This window comes from Notothenia rossii (assembly GCF_949606895.1).
Source record: "Notothenia rossii genome assembly, chromosome: 10".
NCBI lineage: Eukaryota > Metazoa > Chordata > Actinopteri > Perciformes > Nototheniidae > Notothenia > Notothenia rossii.
The window spans coordinates 36,716,524-36,741,698 of record NC_136908.1 but is presented as its reverse complement, the minus strand read 5'-3'; the positions used below and the strand labels follow the sequence as shown (position 1 = coordinate 36,741,698).

The 25,175-nt window shown below is 41.3% G+C and overlaps 1 protein-coding gene across 4 annotated transcripts in view; it reads left to right on the top strand.

The window, feature by feature from the left end:
- LOC307021955 (uncharacterized protein) overlaps positions 1–17,694 on the top strand; it is a 31,882-nt gene extending 14,188 nt beyond the window's left edge. For all 4 annotated transcript variants that reach the window (XM_079654506.1, XM_079654505.1, XM_079654504.1 and 1 more), the window contains 5 exons: positions 14,211–14,312; positions 14,475–14,564; positions 14,727–14,837; positions 15,119–15,242; positions 15,351–17,694. In XM_079654506.1, the coding sequence (XP_079510632.1) occupies positions 14,211–14,312; positions 14,475–14,564; positions 14,727–14,837; positions 15,119–15,242; positions 15,351–17,314 (2,391 nt within the window). In that variant the 3' untranslated portion in view covers positions 17,315–17,694. The remainder of the gene's footprint in view (positions 1–14,210; positions 14,313–14,474; positions 14,565–14,726; positions 14,838–15,118; positions 15,243–15,350) is intronic.
- The last annotated feature ends 7,481 nt before the right edge of the window (positions 17,695–25,175 follow it).

Below are 25,175 nucleotides of genomic sequence, written 5' to 3'. Positions count from 1 at the left end.
AAATAGCTACGTGTGATATTCTAACCTGAAGTGTGTGTTTTGTCCGCTCACCGCTGCATGTGCTCATGCAGTGCTGCGTGTCGACTCGTCAGCAGCAGCTGATCTCTCTCCCGTCAGTTTAGACTTCACTCGCGTTTATGTCCATATTGATCAGATCTAGCTAGTTCTAGCTAATGATAGGACTACCTGCTTATTAAAAGACACCTAAACAATAAGTGTCGCTATGCAACTGGGTGAGGCCACAAAGTATAGCGCAGAGTTATGGATTTGTTTACATGCCCACCGGAACCCCGAGGCATTACCAACAGATCAACGCACAATCAACCCATACAGGACATCTCTTTCTCCACATTGAGTGTTAGACATTAGAATTGACTATTCTTGTCTGTCACATACTCTTCTTGTCTGTCACATAAGTGGCGCAACTGAAGCGGTATTGTGCTAAAGGGAAATTATTGTGACCGAAGAGATTTAGATTTGCCGGCCAATGGGAACTCTGACTTCGCCATTTTGTGTGCTTCGCGGATGCGCTCGGCTCCTCTCGACTGCTGCTCTGGTCTGCTCGGTCAGCTTCCGGATGAGGAGGCATTCGTTCGACCAACTTACAGTAGACAAACATTTTTAACAACATATTGATATTATATAGATATATACTATATCATTGATGCAGTCTTTCTGAACACTTTTAAAATAAAATACTGCAAATGAAGAATATTTGTAATGTTCTGCACAGATAGTGCCTAACTTGAATTTGAAAACACGTGGCAACTTTATTATTATTACAGCAGATAAAAAGATTTGTGGAAGGATAAATTCTTCATGGGCTTCAATCAGTATTTCCGCCAGACCAGGGCTGAGAGGGCGTCCACCCCGAGAGCGGGTGGGGGGGGGTGGGGGGGTTGTTTTGAATTTTGACTTGAGCCGTCCCTTTATAGATACTGTGTTTTTACGTTAGTGAGCCGGATCATTTGGCTCGGCTCTCTTAAAGCGCCGGCTGTTTCGGCTCCCAAACGGCTCTTCATGTTACCAAAGTTTACCACGGAGCCTCAGTATCGCCGCTGCGAGGCTCCGGCGCTCGCAGCTCACGTGCGTGCTCCAATAAAACCCCCCCGCTTATCGCGTCCAAATCGCGCACGTTCCGTGTTGTCCTGTAGCAGGTACCTTCGATGTCGGGGAACCTATCTTCAATACTCCGAAAAGAATCCCACCAGAAGACTCCTTTGCCCCTCAAACAGAGGGATGTCCTTGTCCTTTTTTCCTTTTCGTCATTTGGAGTGATAAAAACTCTCGATCTTCTCTCGAATTATTAATATTTTTGGACGGCCTCGGCTCGCGTTCAGGGCGTCCCGAGCTGAATAACAGCGTCAAATGACGGCAAGACGCCCCCCTGGCGGAAACGCTGGCTTCAATGACTCTCTAGATAAAGGGTGTTTTTATGGTTGCTTGTATAACCCGCATAGTGGTTTGTTTCAATAACTAGTCAGATTTTAATAAATATTGCAAAAAAAGGCCGGCTTAGCCAGTGTGTATTTTTTCAAGCACCACAAGATTCATAGTTTATAAAGTACAATTCTGGGCCATTGATTGTGTAATTTCTCCAAAAACATACAGTAAAAATTCCTGTTAGGAAGCTTTAAAATGGTGCATGAAAAGGACGTTACATTGTATTATACTTAAAGACAGGACTATTCAGTTAAGAGAAGAGAAAAAAGGAAAGAAAACTGTTATAATGGGTGATGTAACATTAATGACAGACACAATATGAGGTCCTTGGCACTCAGACTCTAGAGCAGGGGGACCAAAAATTCAACAAATTCAACGAGGTCCAGTTAAAGAAAATGTCCCCATGCAAAGGTACGGAACTTCAAAATGTCTAACTTGCTTTATGAATTAGTGTGATATATATTGAAGTAGCCTGTAGCTTTATCAACATCTGCATGTAATCAACAACTAAACTAAATCAAATAAAGAAAGTACAATTCAAAAACATTGTCAATTAACATTGAACTATACAGTAAATACTGTGGATATTTGTAATGTTCCTCTCGGGCTGCATTTAAAAATAAAATAAATAAAATAGCTTTTGAAAATATGTGCATCTTAAAAGTGCTTAATTTTAGATAAATAAAATAAAGTGTAGCAGCAGCTTGAGTTTCCCTTTTTCTTTGTTAACCGTTTCACATCATGACTTAACAGTTTCAGCCGATTATAGAACAATATCAGTCTTTAAACATCATAACAATTGAACAGTTTTAAAGTTTCTCTTTCTTTCCCTCTAATATTGCAGTCCCTCACTCACTTTTTTCTTTTAACTCAGTGCGAGAATTGAGCTTGAGCTTGTCCTGCCAGGAGTTTGAATTTGGGCTGAAATGGTTTCAGGGCCATTCTCATACACACATGCAGGTGCTCATTGGTTAGCCTCGTTTAGCCTGCGCTGGAACGATATTTAGTTTTAATTTTGATCCTGGTGGACTGATCATATTGGGCTGAGACTGCTTATTTTTTGTGACCTCAGTTCTGACTTGAGAGGGAATGTTTGGTCAAACACTTTGTGTTTTGTCTCATAGTGGCGTTTTGGCACTTTTAATGAGCGCCACGGCCTCTGAACAAATGAGACACACTGGCTCTGTGCTCCCAGTGGGCAGGATTAACATGAATGAGTCCACTCAGGGTTAAAAGCTCTGTTCTCACCGTCCACTTTCCTCTTCTTGGAGAGCGCCATGTGTAATTATGTGTCTCTCCCTGTCTGCCGCTAACACGCCTGTTCACTCTCCTCTCCGCTTCTCTCCATGTATCGCTAATTATTCTCTTCACGCACTTTCCTCTCCGCTTCTCTCTGCCGCGCTCTCATCTCTTCTTCTGTGTTTCTCTCCCTGTATCGCTCACTCGTCTCTTTCGCCCCCTGTCGGTGGCGGTTAAAATAGAATCGCGCCGTCAAAATTGAAATCCCCTATTAATGTATTGATTATAGTTCTGTATAGGTCTGGGTCCGGATCCGGACCGCGGTCCGCCTGTTGCCGACCCCTGTACTAGAGGGATCATTTTGTGATCATGGGGCATCACCCTTACAGCATCAGATATCATATGGAGTCAGACACTGGAAGTGTCTGACTCCATATGATATTGTCTGGGACTGATGGAAGGATGAGGCTGATGAGGCTGAAGAATCAGCGAGGAACGAATTAGCGGCAGAGGAATAGTTATATATTAAAAGACAGCAGCATCATAAGAGGGCAACCATGTGACAGAGTGTGTCACTTTGCTGAAGGATAGACTAGGGCTGCATGATTTTGGGAAAAAATCTAATTGCCATTTTTCTGACAAATATTGCGATTGTGTAAAAATGCTGCTGCCGGAGTACTGACTTGAAGTAGTGCTGATATCATGTCTACCATCCTCTTAAAATACTCTGTCCAACAATATCAGTCTCAGGAAGAAAGGTTTTTTAAAGGATTACTGGAAAAGTACACAGTAAGTACTTCATAGTACTTGTGGAGGTAGTTTCAGTAGTACTGAGTCCAACAGGATCAATCTCACGAAGAACTAATGGCAACAAAAAATACTTCCCTCATCAAACTTAGCAGAAGTGGCTTGATTTTGTTCTCAGCAGGGGACTTTGACAGATTATTTCTCAAAAAGTACACAGTAAAATTGTTAGTAGTTGGTTAACTCAGTGTTTTTCGAAGTGGGGGCCCCGACCCCCCGGGGGGCCGCCAGGGGGGTCACGCAAAGTTTGAGGGAAACAGGATTTTTTCTTTTTTTTAGATATTAATAACTGCATAACTATCAATCTGTGCCCTTTGATGCCAATCTTTTAATATTTTTTGTTTTTGAATCACACGCCCGCCCTTCAAGCCAATCAGAATCGAGCTGCCGCTACTGATAGTGAAACTGAGTATCTGCTCAGCTTTTGGAGCAAGTGAGAGCTAGTGAATGTTTCGCTCTGCAGCTGGATGAGAGCACGGATGTAGCAAATGTCGCAGAATTGCTTGCATACATCAGATTTATTTCAGAAGACAACTTTGTTTGGGACATATTATTTTACAAAGCACTGGAAGGTAGGACCACATGAAGAGACATTTTCCAAGTTTTTGATGAGTACATCATCTCAAATGGACTTGACTGGTCTCGTTGTGTGGGTGTGTGTTCAGATGGGGCAGTGGGGCTATGACAGGCAAAAAAAGCGGAGTGACAGCTTTGATCAGGCGGAAGGCCCCAAATGTAGTGGCACACACTGCATGCTCCATCGCGAGGCACTTGTACACATACTTTTTTTTTAAATTGCAACAGGGGGGTCCCCGCCAGAGGATAATGCTATATGGGGGTCCTTGGCATGGCAAAGTTTGGGAACCCCTGGGCTAACTAATACAAAGTCAAACAGTATCAATTTCATTACTACTGGTAAAATTGTCTTTTTAATCACTCATCAAAGATAGCAGATAAACATGCATTATGTACTATGTAGGGGACTTTGACAGAAGATCACTCAAAAAGTATCTTTGAGTGGTAAAAAGACAATTTTACCATTAGTTCTTAATGAAATTGATACTGTTTGACTTTGTATTAGATAGCCTACTACTAACAATACATTGAAGTAATTTTACTCTGTACTTTTTGAGAAATCCTCTGTCAAAGTTCCCTGCTGAGAACAAAATCAAGCCACTTCTGCTCTAGAGTATGTTTGTGTGGGACATGTAAATGCAATGTCGACGCGTGAACTGTCAACGGGGGGTGGAGAGACACTATGGAAGCTCGTGAACTGTCAGGGGAGGTGGTGGCGTACACTGTGGACCTCTGTCGCCTGTCAGCGCAACTTACATAATGCCGTTTAAAACATATAATAATAAAGGGCGGTGCCGGCCGTCAGCGAACCGAGCCGGCCTTTCTCTGCATCTGATTCATGTCATAAATCAGATTTTAGAAAAGCGTTTTAGCCAATCAAAATGAAATATTTGGGACATCGTTTCAATTTGAGGGACGCACCAAAAGTCCTGAAAATGCTGTGCAATAGGCCTACCGCACAAAGCGGGACATCTGGTCACCCAGACGGCTGAGCTGACCGCAGTGCAGAATCGTTGTGTAGTTTAAGTCTCCTAACAATGTTGTCCATTTTAGACCTAGGCCTATTATATTTACAGCCCTTAATAACATTCATTTTCTGGGCTCAATATGTGTCTTGGCTGTTTTTGTTATGAAAACAAATGGATTACATGGATTGACCGTGCTCATCTGCGCTCTTATTTTGTAAGGTAACTTCCGGTAGCAGAATATGAATAACTGTAGTTTTTTTGTTTCTGTTTGAGTGAGTTTATTTTTTGTTTTGAGAAGTAGAAAATGAAAATCATCCCGTTTTTTAAGTTTAGTAAATCCCTTTTTGACCATGATAAAGAAAAACGCCTTGTATTTCAATTTTGGTTTTTCAATTTTAAAACAAATCAAATATCCAGTCGTTTTTGTTTTTGAATATCCATTTGTGAAAAGAAAATCCAATGACCAAAACATACACTGACCATCCCCCTTTTAATATTAGCTGTATTTTGTCTCCATGTTGGGACTGTACTAGGGCTGCTCGATTATGGCAAAAATCATAATCTCGATTATTTGGGTCAATAATTGTAATTGCGATTTATTAGGGATGCAGCGAATATTTGGCAACTGAAAATTATTGGCCGAAAATGGTTAAAAAGGCCCTTTCGGCTTTCGGCTACCGAAAAAATATCACCGAATGTCAGAGAACAGGGTTACGTTGATCATACTCCACATATTTGTCTGGGTGTGGGTAGACCGACATACGCAACGCTCTGGGGGTCCAACGGTTCCGTGTGTAAGCCCTATATGATAACGATGAAATAGCCCGCCTCCCTCTCCCCACGTCTCCTGCTGCTGCTGGGCTGTCAGAAGAGGGGGAGGAAAAGAGAGGCAGGCACTGTTTATTAAATATTATTATACAGAGAAGAGTCGTTATCAATTGGTTTTAAAGCTCAATAAATAACAAAGAAGACCTCTGATCGGTACTTTTCAAATTTTGTACGGAAGATTTAAACTTTAACGGACATGTTGAGCAGCGGAACATTTTTTTTAACGGAAACTCTGCCGCACGGTTCCCTCGTCCCTTGGAAGAGGCGGAAAGGTGGGTGTTTTTCATCTGCTGGTGGACTACCTGAGAGATATACAGCAGGAGAACATGCCGTCCACCGCGGAGAATAAACAGAAGGGCAACCATGGCAACCATACCCCGGGGTCTTCTTCGCTGCTTTTGGTGTATTTTGTGGCGGCAGCAGCGCCACTTACAGGCCTGGCATATGTACTACAGCGTTGCCAGCATTTCCAGCGGTCTAGTGTGAACGGACACATTAATGAATCGAATGCGTGTGAACGGAAGACTTTTTTGCGTTTGCGTATGCGTTTTACCGTATGCGTCCTCGTGGGGCCGGGGTCTAAGCCAAACTATATCCGGTCACAGAGATCTGCTATTTTAAAGTAAAGTCAACACATATCGACCCTAATATAGTCTATATTAAGAACGAGAAAAGTCTTAACATATACAGTGTTTCCCCTAGGTTTACTGCCTTGGCAGGGTGCTGATCGGGTGCCCCGAAAAAAAAGTTCGGGGCACCCAGATTTTTTTTATCCTCTGGAGCAGAGAGAGGAGCTGTGGATTATTGTTATTGATATCGTACAGTAACAAAGTATTTGTACATAAAAAAGTAATACAGTACAGTGTTACACTGTACTTTATTACTTTAATTCAAACTGTATTCCCTTCTTATCATGTAGCCTACACTTCTTCCTTTCATTGATACATTTAAATCACCTGACTACAGCATATAACATACCTGCTGCAACCCTGTGCTGCTGCTGCTTCTCTCTGCCTCATCCTCTATTGCTGAAGGCAGCTCCACCTCATCTGATCTCTGATATGAAAGCAATCGTGTTATGATCATATTGAGCTATTGGTTTGAGTCTAACATTAAACAAGCAGTCTGCTTGTCATACATTGCTGACAATACATTTTAAGTGGCAATTTGTTGAGTCACTGCCGCTAAATGCCGGTAGCATCAAGCTAGCAAATCCTGCATTAGCCTCACATCAACAAGTGACAGAACATCCAATTATCCTGAGCTAATTTACTGAATAAACCAACTCACATCTCCTGTCTTTTTTTTCACCCAACTCATTAGACTATTCTTCTGCTGGCGTTTGATTTTTGTTTTCTGTCAAATTCAATACTGTAGTAGTTCAAAACCGCGGTAGCTGCTCACCATCTGTGAGCTATTTTTAGTATGCGCACGCTACGTTCGTTGTCGCGTTCACGCGCGTCCACCTGGGCAGGCTGTGTGTGTCCTTCTCCCGTGACGATAAGAGCTTGCGGTTAAAAAATAATAATAAACGAATTTGAAACTGGGGACACACACAAACGGGCAGACAGCAGAGCTGTTGTTCTCCTCCTTTCCTCCGCTCTTGTCTCTGATTGTGAGTGTGTGCATTCGCGTCTGTTGATAAACAGAGCGGAGGGAGAATGTGAATACGCAAGGCTGTGGACACTGAAACATGCACATTGGATAAATAACATAGGCGTTTAGTTTATTTAATAAAAGAGCTCATGTTCAATGTGAAAAGTGACCGTAGATAGATTACTTCAGTTACAATTTGGTGCTATATGTGTATATATATATATATATATATATATATATATATTTTTTTTTTTTTTTTTTTTTTTTAAATAATAAAAAAATAAAATTTAAATAAAAAAGAACACCTTGAATTTCATGCAGGGCACGGGGCTCCGTTGGCAGGGCGCAGCGCCCCGCCAAGACAATGGTAGGGGAAACGCTGATATATATCGTTTTTTGTAAACATATGACAAATGTGTGAGGGTGATTACGTCAGAGCATCGTCCTATGTGCCAGGGCTTAGCCCCGGACAACCCCAGCCCAATTTAACCCCTGGGTATTTGTGAGGGAGCTCCTATATGCCATTACCCCGCTGAAGCTCACCAAAGTTTAATATATTTCATAGTTCAAAGTTTTGTCAATTGTTTTGTTTATTGGTCAAATACTGGTTTCTGAGGAGTTTTACTGGAATGAAAGAGCACAGAGTACAGAAGCAACAAAGCAGCATACTGCATTTAAACCTGACCTTCTCAGAGAGGTTGAAGTTCATGTGGAGAGGAGGCTTCAGTAGTCTGTCTGCACTCTGTTTAGTTGTGCTATCTTACAATCAATATAGTCAATGTGAGGTAAAGTGTGTAACCGGTTAGAACTCAAAGTTGCGATGAGGTCTTAAAATGTATGGAAAGGGTCTTAAAAAAGATCTTAAAAGGTATTCAATTTGACCTCAGGGTTTCTGCATATACCCTGATCACACTGCAGCACAAATCTATGAGAAGGTTGAGACAGTGTGTTTGGATATAGGCTTCCAAAACCTGATTCAGCTGTCAATGGACGGTCCAAATGTGAACTGGAAACTCTTCTCCATAGCCCAGCAAAACATTGAAGGACAAACTGGCAAGAAATTGCTAAATGTAGGAAGCTGTGGTTTGCATATAATACACAACTCCTTTAGAGCAGGGTGTGCATCCACAAACTGGGAGCTGGGAAATGCTCTGTCAGCCCTTAAATGGCTTTTCAAGGATGTTCCAGCTCGTAGGTAGGACTATACAGAAGTAACTGGTACCTCATCCTTCCCTCTTGACTTCTGTCATCATCGATGGCTTGAAAATGTGGAGGTAGCTGAGCGTGCCTTACAGATTTTGCCTTCTCTAAAAATATACATCGATGCTGCCAAAATGAAAACTGTAACAGAACCATCTACTAAGTCTTTTAAGACTGCTCAGATGATTGTTCAAGGTGACCTCTTCGAAGCAAAGCTCAACTTCTTTTTAATGGTGGCAAGGGAAGTCACACCTTTTTTGAAGTTATACCAGACTGATAAACCGATGCTGCCATTTATGAGTGAGGATCTCTCTAATATACTGAGGAGTCTAATGGAGAAGTTTATCAAGCCCAGTGTCATGAAGAATGCAACTACCACGGTCAAGCTTCTGCAAGTTGACTTAACTGACCCAGTCAACCACATGGATGTCACCAAACTGAGAGTGGGATTTGTCACAGAGCGAGGTCTGGAGGAACACATGAAGAAGAACTCAGGTGCTGAGAGGTTGAGGCTGGAGTTCAGACAGAATTGCAAGCTGTTTTTGCTGAAGATGGTCTCCAAGCTTTTTGAAAAGGCTCCACTCAAATATCCCCTTGTAAGAAACTTGTCTGTTTTGGATCCAAGGGTGCTCCTCAAGAGCAAAGAAGTAAGCACACGAAAATGCACTACTGTTCTGCGGATCCTTGTGGAAACTGGCCGCATTGAAGAAAAATGTTGCGATGAGATCATTAGGGAGTTTGGTCACTTCTATGACCACAGCCTGATGTCAGCGTCAGATTCCTTCAGGGACTTCAACCCACAAAGTGGAAGATTGGATGAATTCTACCAGGAGCATTTATCCAAAAAAGCAGAGTGTCGTCATCTATGGGAGGTAGTAAAACTCATCCTGGTCCTTTCACATGGTCAAGCATCCGTTGAGAGAGGGTTTTCAATGAACAAGGAAGTTATGGTGGAGAACCTCAAAGAGCATTCATTGATTGCTCAGCGGGTCATTAATGACCATGTGCACAGTCTTGGAGGGCTGCTCAACATAGCCTACACAAAAGAGCTACTCCTCTGTGCAGCATCTGCCAGGCAGAAATATCACATATATCTTGATGACCAAAGACGTCTAAAGCAAGATGAGAAGAAGACACAGAAGAGGAAAGGAATGATGGAGGAGATAACACAGATGAAAGCCAAAAAGAAGAGAATGGAAGAAGACATAAGGGTCCTCATGAAGTCTGCTGATAATAACGCAGAAAAAGCTGAGTCACAAGGAGAACTAAGCTTCATCTCCAAGTCCAATGGCCTTCGAAGAGCTGCTAAGGAAAAGGAAAGACATCTGGAGACTTTGGAGAGACGGCTAACTGATAAACTCAAAGAACTGAGAGACACTCCCTAATAGGCTGCATGCTATTTAGCCTCGATGATTCAGTGTATAAGCCTTGTTGCCTCTGCTGCAGCTCGCAGCTAACACACACACACACACACACACACACACACACACACACACACACACACACACACACCCTACTGACCCAAAGGACCTTCCATCAGTCGCCCCCCCCAGCTCGGCCACAGTCAGGCTCTGTAGGCCTCGTAGTGTCGCAGTAGTCAGGAAGGCAGGGAACTAATTGTTACCTTGGCTGTGTAAGATGTCGGTTTGTTTACCTCAATAGATTTCTATGCTGTTTGGTATAAAGAAAAAAAGTTAAAAAATGCGGTTTGTGTCTCCCACTTCCGTTTCCTTTCATGGAAATAGTTTAATCCTGTGATTGCTCCTGCGTGTTGTTTGAGGATGCATTCAGGGACTTGTGTGTTCTGCAGACCAGTGGTCTGATCTGATTTAAAAAGTGGTTTTTATCACTATCTTACGATAAATCAATATTGTAAAAACCAAAACTCTTACACAGAAAGAGGATCTCTGCACACGCTCTTTTTAACATCAGCTTTGTGTTTCAATGGTTTTGTCCTAACCTTGAAGAGCCGTATGTTTACTGCCACCCTAAAAGGACCTCAAAAATGTTAAAAATGTTAATAAAGAATTTATTGAAAAGTTAGTTGGCTGATTGTTTTATATTGGCTCAGCCAGGTTATATGGGATGCCCAGTCTAATATATATGATATGGGTCACTCATTTTACAATATTAAACTTTGTTTTCTTATCTTTAATTTTTCATCCTTATGTAGAATGCTATTGCGAAACACACATTTGGTTGTTTATAGCATAAAGAACATCTGATTTAATGTGAGGTAGGGAAATAATCATTTGAGTATAAGTATGTGCATATAAATATGTAATTTACAACAGCTGTACGCTGCTTGAAAAGCTTGAAAATGCACCTTGAAAATGCTTGAAAAGTGCTTGAATTTGACTTTGGAAAAGGTGTAAGAACCCTGTTTAATAGTGATTATTATTTAAGTTAAGTTTTGCCATAATCATGTATTTTTCCATAATCAGGTAGCTGAACAACATTGGTAAAAAATGTATACATTATATATATATATTTCTATTAATCATTTTCGGCCTTTCGGCATTCGGTTTTCGGCCAACTGTTTCCTATTTACGGTATCTGTTTCGGCCAAGAATTTCCCATTCGGTGCACCCCTAGCGATTATTCATTGACTTTGAAAATATCCATTTATTGGAGAGAAAAAGATTTGACAGTTGATTACCCTGAACTTTAAGTATAATTCAACTGAAAACCCCCCAAAAAAAAAGTTTTATAATAATAAGAAAATAATCGTTTTATTTCGATTACGTTGTTTTCGTAATCGTTTCAAGCCATAATCGTAATTCGCGATTCAAATAAAATTAATTGAGCAGCCCTTGACTGTATCACTCCTTCACTGCATGGACCACTAGTAGTCTTGCCTGTGTGATTGTGACAGAGTTTAGCTGAACTTGTCAACAGATAGACTTGGCTTTACTTTGACTGAAGACACAGCACCAGAACTTTTATATGCAGTAACTAAATGGTGCACAGTGTTTCCCCTAGATTTACTGCTTTGGGGGGGTGCTGCCTGAGCAGGGGCGGGGCGGTGGCATTGGGATATATATTTTGTAAATCCTCTGGAGCAGAGAGGAGCTGTGGACTATTGTTATTGATTTAATGCATCAGTGTTTCTTAGGGTCAAAAACACTAAACTCACAGCTTAAAATGAAAGCGTTTTTAGTTTATTTCACAAAAGAGCATATGTGAAAAGTGAATGTAGATATAGATTAGTTGCAATTTGGTGCTATATATACAGTGGGGCAAAAAAGTATTTATTCAGCCACCAATTGTGCAAGTTCTCCCACTTAAAAAGATGAGGCCTGTAATTTTCATCCTAGGTATACCTCAACTATGAGAGACAAAATGAGAAGAAAAAAATCCAGAAAATCCCTGTCTGATATTTAAAGACTTTATTTGCAAATTATGGTGGAAAATGAGTATTTGGTCAATAACAAGAGTTCATCTCAATACTTTGTTATATACAGGGGTGCACACAACTTTCTCAGTGAGGTACTCAGATGAGTACCTGGAGTCAGTGTTTGGTACTCCAACTTCCGGCTGCCCTCAAAGTTCCCATGAAGCCCTCTGTATCGCGAATATCAGCGGGTGGGGGTGCTAGTGGAGTATGATGAAGCCCCCTGTATCGCGAATGTCAACGGGGGGGGGGTAGTAGTAGAGTGCAGAGCTTCGTGACCACAGAGCGTGTGAACGTTGTGATCAGCTGTTTTAGCGCAGTGCTGCTGTACAGGCCGACGTTAACAGCAGCCCTGTCTGTGCACACGGAGACCAACTCCGTCGTCCGATGATCTAACCGCCTTCTGGAAAAGCTTCACATATACATCGGTACGCGAATGCGCTTTGTGACACAAGTGACGGTACGCATTTCAGATTGTTGCCGCGCATGCGTACCTGCGTAGCACTTATGCGCACCCCTGGTTATATACCCTTTGTTGGCAATGACAGAGGTCAAACGTTTTCTCTAAGTCTTCACAAAGTTTTCACACACTGTTGCTGGTATTTTGGCCCATTCCTCCATGCAGATCTCCTCAAGAGCAGTGATGTTTTGTGGCTGTCGCTAGGCAACACGGACTTTCAACTCCCTCCAAAGATTTTCTATGGGGTTGAGATCTGGAGACTGGCTAGGCCACTCCAGGACCTTGAAATGCTTCTTACGAAGCCACTCCTTCGTTGCCCGGGCGGTGTGTTTGGGATCATTGTCATGCTGAAAGACCCAGCCACGTTTCATCTTCAATGCCCTTGCTGATGGAAGGAGGTTGTCACTCAAAATCTCACGATACATGGCCCCATTAATTCTTTCCTTTACACGGATCAGTCGTCCTGGTTCCTTTGCAGAAAAACAGCCCCAAAGCATGATGTTTCCACCCCCATGTTTCACAGTAGGTATGGTGTTCTTTGGATGCAACTCAGCATTCTTTCTCCTCCAAACACGTCTAGTTGAGTTTTTACCAAAAAGTTATATTTTGATTTCATCTGACCATATGACATTCTCCCAATCCTCTTCTGGATCATCTAAATGCTCTCTAGCAAACTTCAGACGGGCCTGGACATGTACTGGCTTAAGCAGGGGGACACGTCAGGCACTGCAGGATTTGAGTCCCTGGCGGCGTAGTGTGTTACTGATGGTAGCCTTTGTTACTTTGGTCCCAGCTCTCTGCAGGTCTTTGACTAGGTCCCCCAGTGTGGTTCTGGGATTTTTGCTCACCATTCTTGTGATCATTTTGACCCCACAGGGTGAGATCTTGCATGGAGCCCCAGATCGAGGGAGATTATCAGTGGTCTTGTATGTCTTCCATTTTCTAATAATTGCTCCCACAGTTGATTTCTTCACACCAAGCTGCTTACCTATTGCAGATTCAGTCTTCCCAGCCTGGTGCAGGTCTACAATTTTGTTTCTGGTGTCCTTTGACAGCTCTTTGGTCTTGGCCATAGTGGAGTTTGGAGTGTGACTGTTTGAGGTTGTGGACAGGTGTCTTTTATACTGATAACGAGATCAAACAGGTGCCATTAATACAGTTAACGAGTGGAGGACAGAGGAGGCTCTTAAAGAAGAAGTTACAGGTCTGTGAGAGCCAGAAATCTTGTTTGTTTGTAGGTAACCAAATACTTATTTTCCACCATAATTTGCAAATAAATTCTTTAAAAATCGGAATGTGATTTTCTGGATTTGTTTTTCTTCTCATTTTGTCTCATAGTTGAGGTATACCAAGGATGAAAATTACAGGCCTCTCATCTTTTTAAGTGGGAGAACTTGCACAATTGGTGCCTGACTAAATACTTTTTTTCCCCACTGTATATATATTTTAAAAAAAAAAGAAAAAAGATTATTTTATTTTTTAAACACCTTGAATTTCAGGGGGGGCGCAGGGCTCCGTTGGCGGGGCGCAGGGCTCCGTTGGCGGGGCGCAGCTCCCCTCCAAGACAATGGTAGGGGAAACACTGGTGCATGTCAAATTTTTCATTCAGTGTGACATAAATAAATAAACAGAGAAAGCAGCTCTTGACTGCCATCTTTTCCTCTAGTAATTTTTCATTATTGTCGCTTACCTCTGATTGTAGCTGATTCTGGAGCTGTGCCGCTCTGAGGAGACTGCGGACCCCCAGATCATTCAGCCTCATCTTGACCGGATGCAGAGCCTCAGAACTCTGTGGAATGTGGAGGTGAGCTAAACCTTTAGCCAACATCAACTATCCAAATATATGTTTTGTGTGTTGAGGTTTTACTTTCCTTTATATCATTTGCATTGAGGATAATGATCTGTAGCAATGAGGTGCTTGTCTTGAGTGTGGTGTTCTATCATTAATTACCAATCTTTCTTGCAGACTGATAATGCAGACATATCTGACTCGCATTTCATGGGCCTTGTCCAAAACCTGGTGAGAAATCCGGAGGATAGGAGAAACTTCTTCCAGGTAAGTACCTGGGATTTTTTTGTAAATGTATTTTTAGAATATTTTAAAACTTAAATCAGTTATAGAATATGCAAACTCCTTTGAGAAATAGCTGTGTCCCAAGCTTGCTTAATGTGGATCAGTTCTTCTCATTGTGGTGACAAGTATGTCTTTCTCTTCCAGGATGTTTTCCCGGGAGACTTTGGCCCAACATACGACAAAGCAATCCAGACCCTGATGTGGCTCTTTCTGTCCCGACTTGAAAAGCTCCTTCCCACCCAAACTCTCCAACAGGTAGACGTCAATTAAAAACTAGGTGGAAATATGCTGTGCGTGGTAAACTCTGTGCGTTACATGCCTACCCTCTAGACATTATGCTTCACAGAGGACTTTGTTCGTTTTTGTGCTTCGTAACTACCAAAATGTTGGTTTTGGTTTTTGCTTACTTACTCATAACGGGGCATTGTAAATAACTTAAACGGGTCATGATATTTCTGTTGCTTTCAACTAAATTTGACCTAACAAGACATTTCAGGACTGTTACCTTACATTCTTTTTCATGTTGGCTTTGTCAGATTGCGTCTCTGCTCAGCGATGCCTCTTCTGTTCTGAATGAATGCATGGATACTTTCGCTCAACCTCAGGAGCTCAAAAGCTTGCTGGACACTCAGAAAGACCTTGGACAGTTGGAGGACATTGGTGAGCTTCTCACAATTTCAACTAGCCTATTCACAGAATATTATTGATACTCAATCCCGGTCTGGTTTGATTGGCATTTTAATGATTAATGATATCTCTTCTTTTCAGAGTCTTGCATAGTTGACAGCGGCATCTTGTCAGCCCTGTGTCTGCCTCCTGTGGAACGAGTTGTGATTGTCAACGAGCAAACGGAAACAGATGTTGAGAGCGGGCTCATGTATACAGTGAGCCAAGAGATGGAGGTTGAATCTGAGAGCATGGAGGGAACTGTGAACTCTGAGTGTGTGCAAACACAGTGGTTTGGTCTCGGCAGCGAGGTGAAGGCAGAAATGGACTCTGTGGTGGTTACAGATCGTTTGGATGGCACGGAGGCCAGTGAGAGTGAAATGGCAGAAGAACCGTCTGGAACACTCATGATAGGGGAGGATGGTCAGGTGACGGTGCTCAACAGCGTGGAGAAGAAGCCAAATAGACGTGGGAGGAAAAAGAAATGTCCTGAAGATAAAGACTTTCAGGTGCAAAGCAAAATGAGGGGCAAACTTGATCCGGAATTTGACGTTTTGTTGGAGAGACCGGTGCGAAAGAACCGTGGACTCAAGATGAAAAGGTACCTGTCCCAGTGGAGGAAATCCGGAAAGACACAGAGCAGCAATGCGATTAACAGCAGCCCTAAAAGGTTTGCAACCAAAAGCAATGACCTGGATGAGAGGACGTGCAAAGTGTGCGGCAAGGTGGTGACTCGTGCCAAGTTCTTAGAGCGTCACATGAATCGACACTCAGATGAGCTGCCTTTTTCTTGTCCTGTGTGTAAAAGGTTTTATAAGAGCTTGCGTTACTTGCAGCAGCATAAATGTCCAAATCAGACAAAAGCAAAGGAACAAGAGACTGCAGCAGACGAGGGTGAACAATCGTCCAGTGGGCTTCCTCGTGAGGCAGCCAACCAAGAGCTGTCGTCAGACAACACAGGACAAGTGGAACAGAAAAGCCCAGATGTAAACAAAAGCGTGCTGGAAGGTCCGTTCTACTGTCCTCACTGCAGTGTGGAGTTTAAGTGCAAACAAACATTTAGGTTCCATTTAAGAAACATTTGCTACAATGAGCAGCAGGTGGATCCTGAGCAGCCTGAGGATGTTAAGCATTGTTTCAGGTGTGATGAATGTGACAAGGCCTTCAAGTACAAGTCCACATTGGATTCCCACAAACAAACTCACAACCCGCTCTACTGCGAGGTGTGCATGAAACTGGTACGGGACCCTGAGGCATTGGCAATGCACAAAGAATCCCACACTCCATTTCAGTGTAACCAGTGTGAGGAGAATTTCCCTGTGTTCAAGGCCCTGCATAAGCACTATATCGACGTCCATAATCCCATCGAGCCTTTTACCTGCACCCACTGTCAGACAACATTTGCTAGTCTAAAGCGTTTCATCAGACACGAGTGGAAACACACTGGTTACCAACCATTTCAGTGTCCTCATTGCACCAAAAGATTCAGATCGTATTCTGACCTTGTGGAGCACCAGAAAAAGCACACTAAAGCGTATCCATTCCTCTGCTGGGAATGTGGCAAGAAATTCAGGCACGGTGTGACATTGACGAGGCACGTGGAGCGTGTGCATCACTCTGGAGAACCTGTGACGGAAAAACCAATGCCAATCTTCACCTGCGCTCAGTGCGGGAAGACCTTCACGTCCAGAAGATGCCTCCTGAAGCATGACAACTTCCATCACAAAGGGTTGCGTTTCCCATGTGAGCACTGTGGAAAGGGATTCTTCGGCAAGGATGCCTTGGTGAGGCATACTTTGATTCATACAGGGGAAAGGCCTTTCAAGTGCGACGACTGTGACAAGTCTTTCAGATCTGCTGCAGAATTAAAGATACACAGGAGATACCATACTGGGGAACGGCCATTTAAGTGCAACGTGTGTGAAAAAGGTTTTGTCCAATCCTGTTTTCTGACCTTACACATGCGAACCCATACTGGAGAAAGACCATATGTATGTGCAGTATGTAACAAGGGCTTTTCAAGCTTGCATGGCTTAAAACGTCACAGGAGACTTGTTCATGCGTAGGCCATAAGACATAGGGATGTTCTGTTTAATGTTTCCCCATTTAAGGAGATCAGCATCAGATGTAGACCAGAACTTGAGGAACTGTTAAGGATTTAACCTTGCTTATGGGCATTTGGTGTGGAAGGGAAATTGGGACTGGGTTTTCCAGTTGAAGGACTTTTTGTTTAAAATATCAGCCGCGTCATTGTCTCTGGCTATCACAGCTTGGATTGTTGGAAGCTGTGTAATTGTATAGTGCATTATAAAAATGTAGCTTTGTATTTTTTACACAAAACTTTGCTGTAGTTCTACATAAGATTTGTATGTATAAAAGATATAAACCGTGATTCCCTTGAGGGATTTATTTCTTTTTCTTAAATAAATTGAATATTTGATTGTAACGTGTCATTTAATTTAGATTAGATTTGTTTGCACATAAATCTGCCAACGACGTCATACATCAAACGTCACAGTGGGTTAATCCCTCTGATAAGTGAATTCATATCATCTTATACATTAACTCCAAAATGTATAAAATACCCAAAAGCTTAGATGTATATAAATACAGATAAAATCTACATTTATTAATTGAATGTCTCATTAATGTGATAAATTATGAAGATTAAGTATAACATAATGAATGAAATGATGTCTTCATACTGTATAGTCAGTTGTGATTTAACATTTAGTTGTTTCATTCATCAGTTAGAGGCTCTAAACCAGTGGTTCTCAACTCGGGACCCACGAAATTTTGAACCACTCAAATCTATTCAACAAAAAATCCTGCAGTAATATATACGCTTTGCAGCATACAATATTAATTAAAGTGAAGTACAGTGCATATATCCCTTATATCCGTTAACAGAACAAAATAATGCTTTTAAATAAGGTTTAATGAGATGATGGAATCAAAGCTGAACAACATAAAAAGGCACACGTGCTGAAAACCTAACCCCAGAAGGGGATCTGGGGAGATTCTCCCCCAGGAGATTTTTTGAAATACTAACATATAAACTACCCATTCTGGTACACTTTGAGAAGAAAATAAATAGATGTATTACGACATATTAATAATATTTTATGCCATTGTTTGTTTTTCACTTTGTTCTGACAGCTGAACTTTCTGCTCCACACAGACAGAAGAGCAAAGAGGAGATAGTCTGTGTGAAATACTTTAAATTGTGGGTAAGGGTAGATAGCCCCCATTGTTCTGTGACCTGTCAATCATCAAACCGGGGGTCATATTTCTATGTGTTCATTTGTATCTGAAATTGTACCCATGGATGTATGTGTACTCGCGATTGAGAAACGGCCACAGTGACAATAGAGAACCGCAGTGTCCAAAAACCCGGAAGCAAGTTAAAAATGTTAGCACTTCCGGTTCCTTTGTCAAAAAGCAATGCATGTTGTATAAAAATAACTCATCTCTCTCGTTTTATTTTTCAGCTTTGCCAAAAGCCAATGTGTCAAGTGTTCTTCCTGGTTTGCCGTCGTAAGTTCTCCAATATGGCGGACCATCTCGCACATGCGCAGTACCAATCGGGCAGGGGGACGGATCGGGTAGTGACAATTCATGTCACTACGTCACTACCCGATCTGCAGCTCTGCCCGATCTGCAGTGCGCATGTGCGAGATGGTCCGTCATATTGGAAAACTGGACGGCAACCCAAGTAGGACAACATTGACACAGTGGCTTTTGTCAAAGCTCAAAAATAAAACGAGAGAGAGATGAGTTATTGTTATTACAACGTGAATTCACTATTATTTAACAACTCTTTTTATTGGGTTCTTTTATTTGGGGTTAAGTACATTGCCAGAATAAGCGAGAAATGGATTTAACTTCTGTTAGACAGCTATCATACTGAACACATATTTACTGTGAATGTGTGCAAAAATGTATGGCATATAGCTATAGGAACAGTACTGCTGCGCCACTTGATGACGTAGCGTCCTTGAAATATAGTAGTAATATAGTAGGCGTAGGACTGAAAGTACCGGAGACCATAAACGGTTTGAAAACTTCTGTCACGTAGTGATCATCTTCTCAATAAAACATCTTTGCTGATGTTTTTTCGAGTCTTCTGGCCAATCACAATCAAGATTGTTGCCGGAAGTCCCCACGGACAATAACTTTGCGGTATAACTCTTCTTTATACATCCATCGACATGGCATACGACTGTATATAAATGGACGTAGGGTCCGTGACGTCACCCATAGGATTCTGCAGAGTTGCCGAGAAGCCCTTAGTAGGCGGAGTCGGCCACTAACGGCTCGACAGTGACGTCAGAGTTCAACTCCCGCCTAGAGGCGGAGCCGAGGCGGGACCTCCTGCCACCGAGCTAAAAGTTGGTTATGGCTAGAAAGGATCCGTCTAGTCGTAAATATGACGTCAAGTTCTCGTTGTAACTCTCGTTGTAATCGGAGCGGCTCGGAAACACATCTACAGCAGTAACATGATGCAACATACACATTAATGCAGCAGCAATATTAATAGAGAAACATCAGACATAATAGTAAAACACTGCAAGGGAACATTTTATTGCACCAGGAGCTATCTTGGGACTCTTACTGCGACAACGTTGACTTGCCTGTGAATACAAAATAAACCATAGTGTTGGTGATCTACAGTGTTGTCATTCTTCTTTGAACACCAACAAGACCGCTAACACCCTATTTCAACAATCACACTCCCTGTCATTGACATATTTAATAGATAGTTTAGCTTCTCACCATCATTTGCTGTGGCCAACTGATGTTAACGATCGTAACTGAAAGGCTGCCTGCCAAACGTAAACATTCAGCCACGTGACATTCAGCCAAACTCTCGCGAGAGTTTTACACAAGACGGATCCTTTCTAGCCATAACCCTGAAAGTTCCAGAGCTAGCTGAAGCTACCAAGCTAAGCTAACATGCTCCCCATCTGCACACTGCCGTGGCATTTTACGTTTCTAAGGTAAGCGGACATGAAACTATTAAGCAAAACTATAAATAATAATATAAGTTATTGAGTTTTTAGCATAATACTTCAGAATCTTAAAATCCCTTAACGTTTGTATGCAATTGTGCTAAATTCAACACTGGAATCAAGCAAATATTAATATGTTTGCATGACATTAGTTATTTATATTTTGATATCACTTAATTATACGTTTAATACATTTAAGTAAAGCTAAGGCACATGTGATGGTAGCTAGTTAGTGCTCTTACCTGTGAGGCCTTCTCCAAACAGCATAATAACCAGACTGTATCATTAAAACTAAGTACCAGCTCTAGATCCTTGACTTTAGACAAACAATTCAAAACACAACATGTATTTAAAGACCAACCTTTATTTGAATGTGCCTCTTAACCTGATATATTAGTTATACAGTAATAGTATTGACAATCTAAGAAAACTGAGCAACTCAACAGTCAACTTTATGTCTCTTATTGTCTAAAGCATTTATTATTTTCATTTTCCCCCTCTCATATTCAGTGTGGACGGATTGAGACAGCATGGTGTCCAGAAAGCTGCAGAGACTTCAGGGAGAAACCTCCGTGTGATGGACGTCCTGTCTGTTTGTTTGGCCGGGAGAGGACTGAGGGTCTTTCCTCAGCAAGGGGGACCAGGCCTGATGGAGGAGCCCATGCTGGGCAAAGCTGATACCAACTGCACAGGCCTAGTCTGTCACTTTATTTGACTAAATGTGTTTACTTATACATTTACTAGGTTTACACCTTCTGTCCATATGTGCTTTTTATTTAAAACATGTTTGATTAACTTTTGGTTCACATTTCAATAAATTGTATTTGTATTTGCACTCCTTTTGTCCATTATTCTTACTGAAAATGTTAGATTACACATTCACATCTGACTGAAGATTGGCCCCATTTATTTATGACATTGCAAACTCTGCGGTACAAGGCACAAGTGATGTGAAGCTAATAAAGCGAGGCAAATAGAAATAATCAGCTGATGGAGTGTAGATGTGGAAATAGGTGCATTCGATCAACTGACTCTTTTTACAATAAAAGTAGTTTCTTAGTGTACTGGTCTTAAAATCTCATAGCATCAGCTTTTAATGTTCCTCTTGGATGTTCTTCTTGACCCTCAGAGAAGGAGAACATGTCGTGTCTTTCAGGCATGTCCTTTCCTAACAAAAATTACAGGAAACATAAAACATATTATTGCAGAACAAGTGTGTTATTTATGAAAGCGGTGTGTTTGTGTGTTTAGGGGCTGTAGATATAATTATTTTGTAATTGTATGTTTTTTTTTTATGTCAACAGTGAGCTACAAAGACAATCAGATTATGAATGAACAGTATGAAGTTAATCAACATTGAAATGTATGTTATTATCAAAATAATATTTAAAGGCCATGTAATGCATCTAACACAGGTGTTTTTTAACATGTAGTTTAGATATCACCAGAATAAAAATAAATAAAAATGTTTAAAGTTTCGTCATAATTAAATGACATATACGTTAAAAACCGATGTTGGTTCCGAAGTTTGCCGAGTACGCCCCCGATCACTCCCGAACGAGCGGTGACGTCACACGTGGCAAACATTGCCATTTGATCAAATCAGTCCAAATGGCAAGCAACGCGATAACTTCAGACAGATAGAAGACACCGACGAGAACCCAAGGTGCATTATTAGCCACCCAGGCTTTAGAGAAGGCTGTCTCAGTGTTTGGACACTGAAAATAGCGTATCTTCAATACAAACAACAACGCAGAGCAGTTGATGGCCCACTACACCAGTAAGTAAATATTGATTGACCCAACTGCCTATTGCAGCTTTGCTTTCATATAATACTTTTAGTCGCTACAGATATGGTACACTTTTAAAGATACCATTAAACTCTTTCAAGCAGTCAAAAACAGCTTGGCTTTTATTTTTTCTGTGTATGCAAGTTCAATGTATGCTTGGGAAAAGAAACAACTACACATGTGAGGAAATATATAAGAGGTCTATGATTCTGTCAAGCAGTCATGTATAACCTCATATTTATTTTGTACAAGTAAAATACAAATATCATGTTATAAGCCAATTTGTAACCATTGCTACATAATAGTACTACATAACATTTTATTTTTCTCCAAATATATTTATAATCTGTATACTTTTTTTTCATTAGGAAGTATCGATATACAGCTTATCGACAGTTTGTACGTTGGTGCTGGGGTGTACTCGGCCCAAAAATCAGAGTCCCGCTGCCTGCATGTGCTGTAACCGAGATACGGAAGACTTTCCCTGAACCGGGAGGCCGCTATCAGGGATTTCAATGGCCAAATCTGTAATTTGACATAAGTCATGCAGCTGAACTGGTTAAAATGGTTTCGCATGATGTAAATAATTTACAAAGTACATCATTTACAATATTATTTTTCCAAAGAAACATGTAAATATAACAACATTTTCCAAATCGCAAATTTGTAAGATTGTATTAATTTACTGTTTGATAAATAAAAAAGGGTTCTTTTGTTAATTTTTCACTTGTAACATTTTATCTTTATTGCAGTGTACATTAGTCTATTTTGGTATATGTGCGAGCCCACAAATAATTAAAAGTGGTAAAAAATAATAAAGATATTCAGACGTAATTCATTTTTGGCCTTACTTATTTCACTTCAACTTTTATATATTTCAGTCACTAGGCAAGTTCACTGTACTCTGGTGACATTTAGCTCAAGCTGGCATAACACCTGTAGTAACTTAATTCTGACCCGAGTTTTGTGCACAATCTTCCAGCACCCATGATCAATGTTTATAGCAATCAGGAAACATTCACAGCTCACAACTACACATCGCTTCCCCATCATGAATTGTTAGATAAAAAAAGTTTAGCGAGGTCCGGTTACACATATGTTGAGCGAAAATAGCGGAAGGATACAAAACAAACAATCCAGACGAGGCTGGTGTTTGCCACGTGTGACGTCACACAGCTGGGTTAATGGCTGGCAAGCTTTTCGCTACCGGAGCGGAATAACACGGGAAAGTGGCACACATTTCATGTTATTTGGGGGGTATTTATGGAAAGAATCATTGATGTTGATATGTCAAATGAAACAGTGGAAAGTGATGAAGCGATTTATTAACACAGAATAACATTTATTTTGGACATTACATGGACTTTAACTGTTATCAAAATGTAGTGCAACTGTAGAAGCTTGCTCTGTTGTCTCACTAAAATAATAACTTTTACCACCTTTTTTACAGACAATATTGAGAGATAAATAGTAGCAGTTCTCACTATGTGTTAAATATCTTTGCCTTCAATACATTAAATTAGAAAGCTGACAAAATCATATTGCTTGTTAATAGCTAAATGAAACTTTTTGCATGGAAAAAACCCTCAACTTAACCGATGTGTAGGTGATCTAGTATTGTTTAATGGAATGTACAGTTGCAAGAAAAAGTATGTGAACCCTTTGGAACTACCTGGATTTCTGCATAAATTGGTCATAAAATGTGTTCTGATCTTCATCTAAGTCACAACAATAGACAAACACAGTCTGCTTAAGCTAAAACCACACAAACAATTATATGTTTGTATGTTTTTATTGAACACACCATGTAAACATTCACAGTGCAGGGTGGAAAAAGTATGTGAACCCTTGGATTTAATAACTGGTTGACCCTCCTTTGGCAGCAATAACCTCAACCAAACGTTTCCTATCGTTGCATATCAGACCTGCACAACGGTCAGGAGGAATTTTGGACCATTCCTCTTTACAAAACTGTTTCAGTTCAGCAATGTTCTTTTGATGTCTGGTGTGAATCGCTCTCTTGAGGTCATGCCACAGCATCTCAATTGGGTTGAGGTCAGGACTCTGACTGGGCCACTCCAGAAGGCCTATTTTCTTCTGTTGAAGCCCTTCTGTTGTTGATTTACTTCTGTGCTTTGGGTCGTTGTCCTGTTGCATCACCCATCTTCTGTTGAGCTTCAATTGGTGGACAGATGGCCTTAAGTTCTCCAGCAAAATGTCTTGATAAACTTGAGAATTCATTTTTCTGTCGATGATGGCAATCTGTCCAGGCCCTGAGGCAGCAAAGCAGCCCCAAACCATGATGCTCCCTCCACCATACTTCACAGTTGGGATGAGGTTTTGATGTTGGTGTGCTGTGCCTTTTTTTCTCCACACATAGCGTTGTGTGTTCCTTCCAAACAACTCAACTTTGGTTTCATCTGTCCACAGAATATTTGCCAGTAGTGCTGTGGAATATCCAGGCGCTCTTTTGCAAACTTCAAACATGCAGCAATGTTTTTTCTGGACAGCAGTGGCTTCCTAAATTTTATGACCAACTTATGCAGAAATCCAGGTAATTCCAAAGGGTTCACATACTTTTTCTTGCAACTGTATATCAGTGTATTAAAGACCCTGTGAAGTGTGCACCTGTGCATGATTTGTTATGCTAATACGTATAGTAATGACCAAAATTGTCCATTGGAACCCATATCAAAAGATGTTGGAATAGCAACGAATTTGACGAGTTTTGAATTTGCCGGGGAAATCTGCAGTCGACCTTCGCCTTCGTGGGCGTGGCTTGCGATCTACTGCGTGACTTCACGAGATGGACGCCGCCGCACTGTTTACATTCACCACCGTTCATTTTTTCTCTTTTTCAAAGTCGAATTTCTCAACGTTTTTGAGCTAGTATTTTCCTGGAAAGTGTGTCGGAGTCGACTGGAAGTGATTGCCAATCGAGAAAACCTGACAATGGAGGCGACAGTGAAGAAAGAGGGATGAAAAACACAGGGGAAACGATGCATTGCCGCTGGCTGTAGTAATGTCAAGTCTGCCGAAGTGGCGATGTTTCTGTTCCCAAAAGATGAAGGTGAGCCTGGCTGGTGTCATTGTTTCGTAGATTCTTTGATTGATCATGATAAATA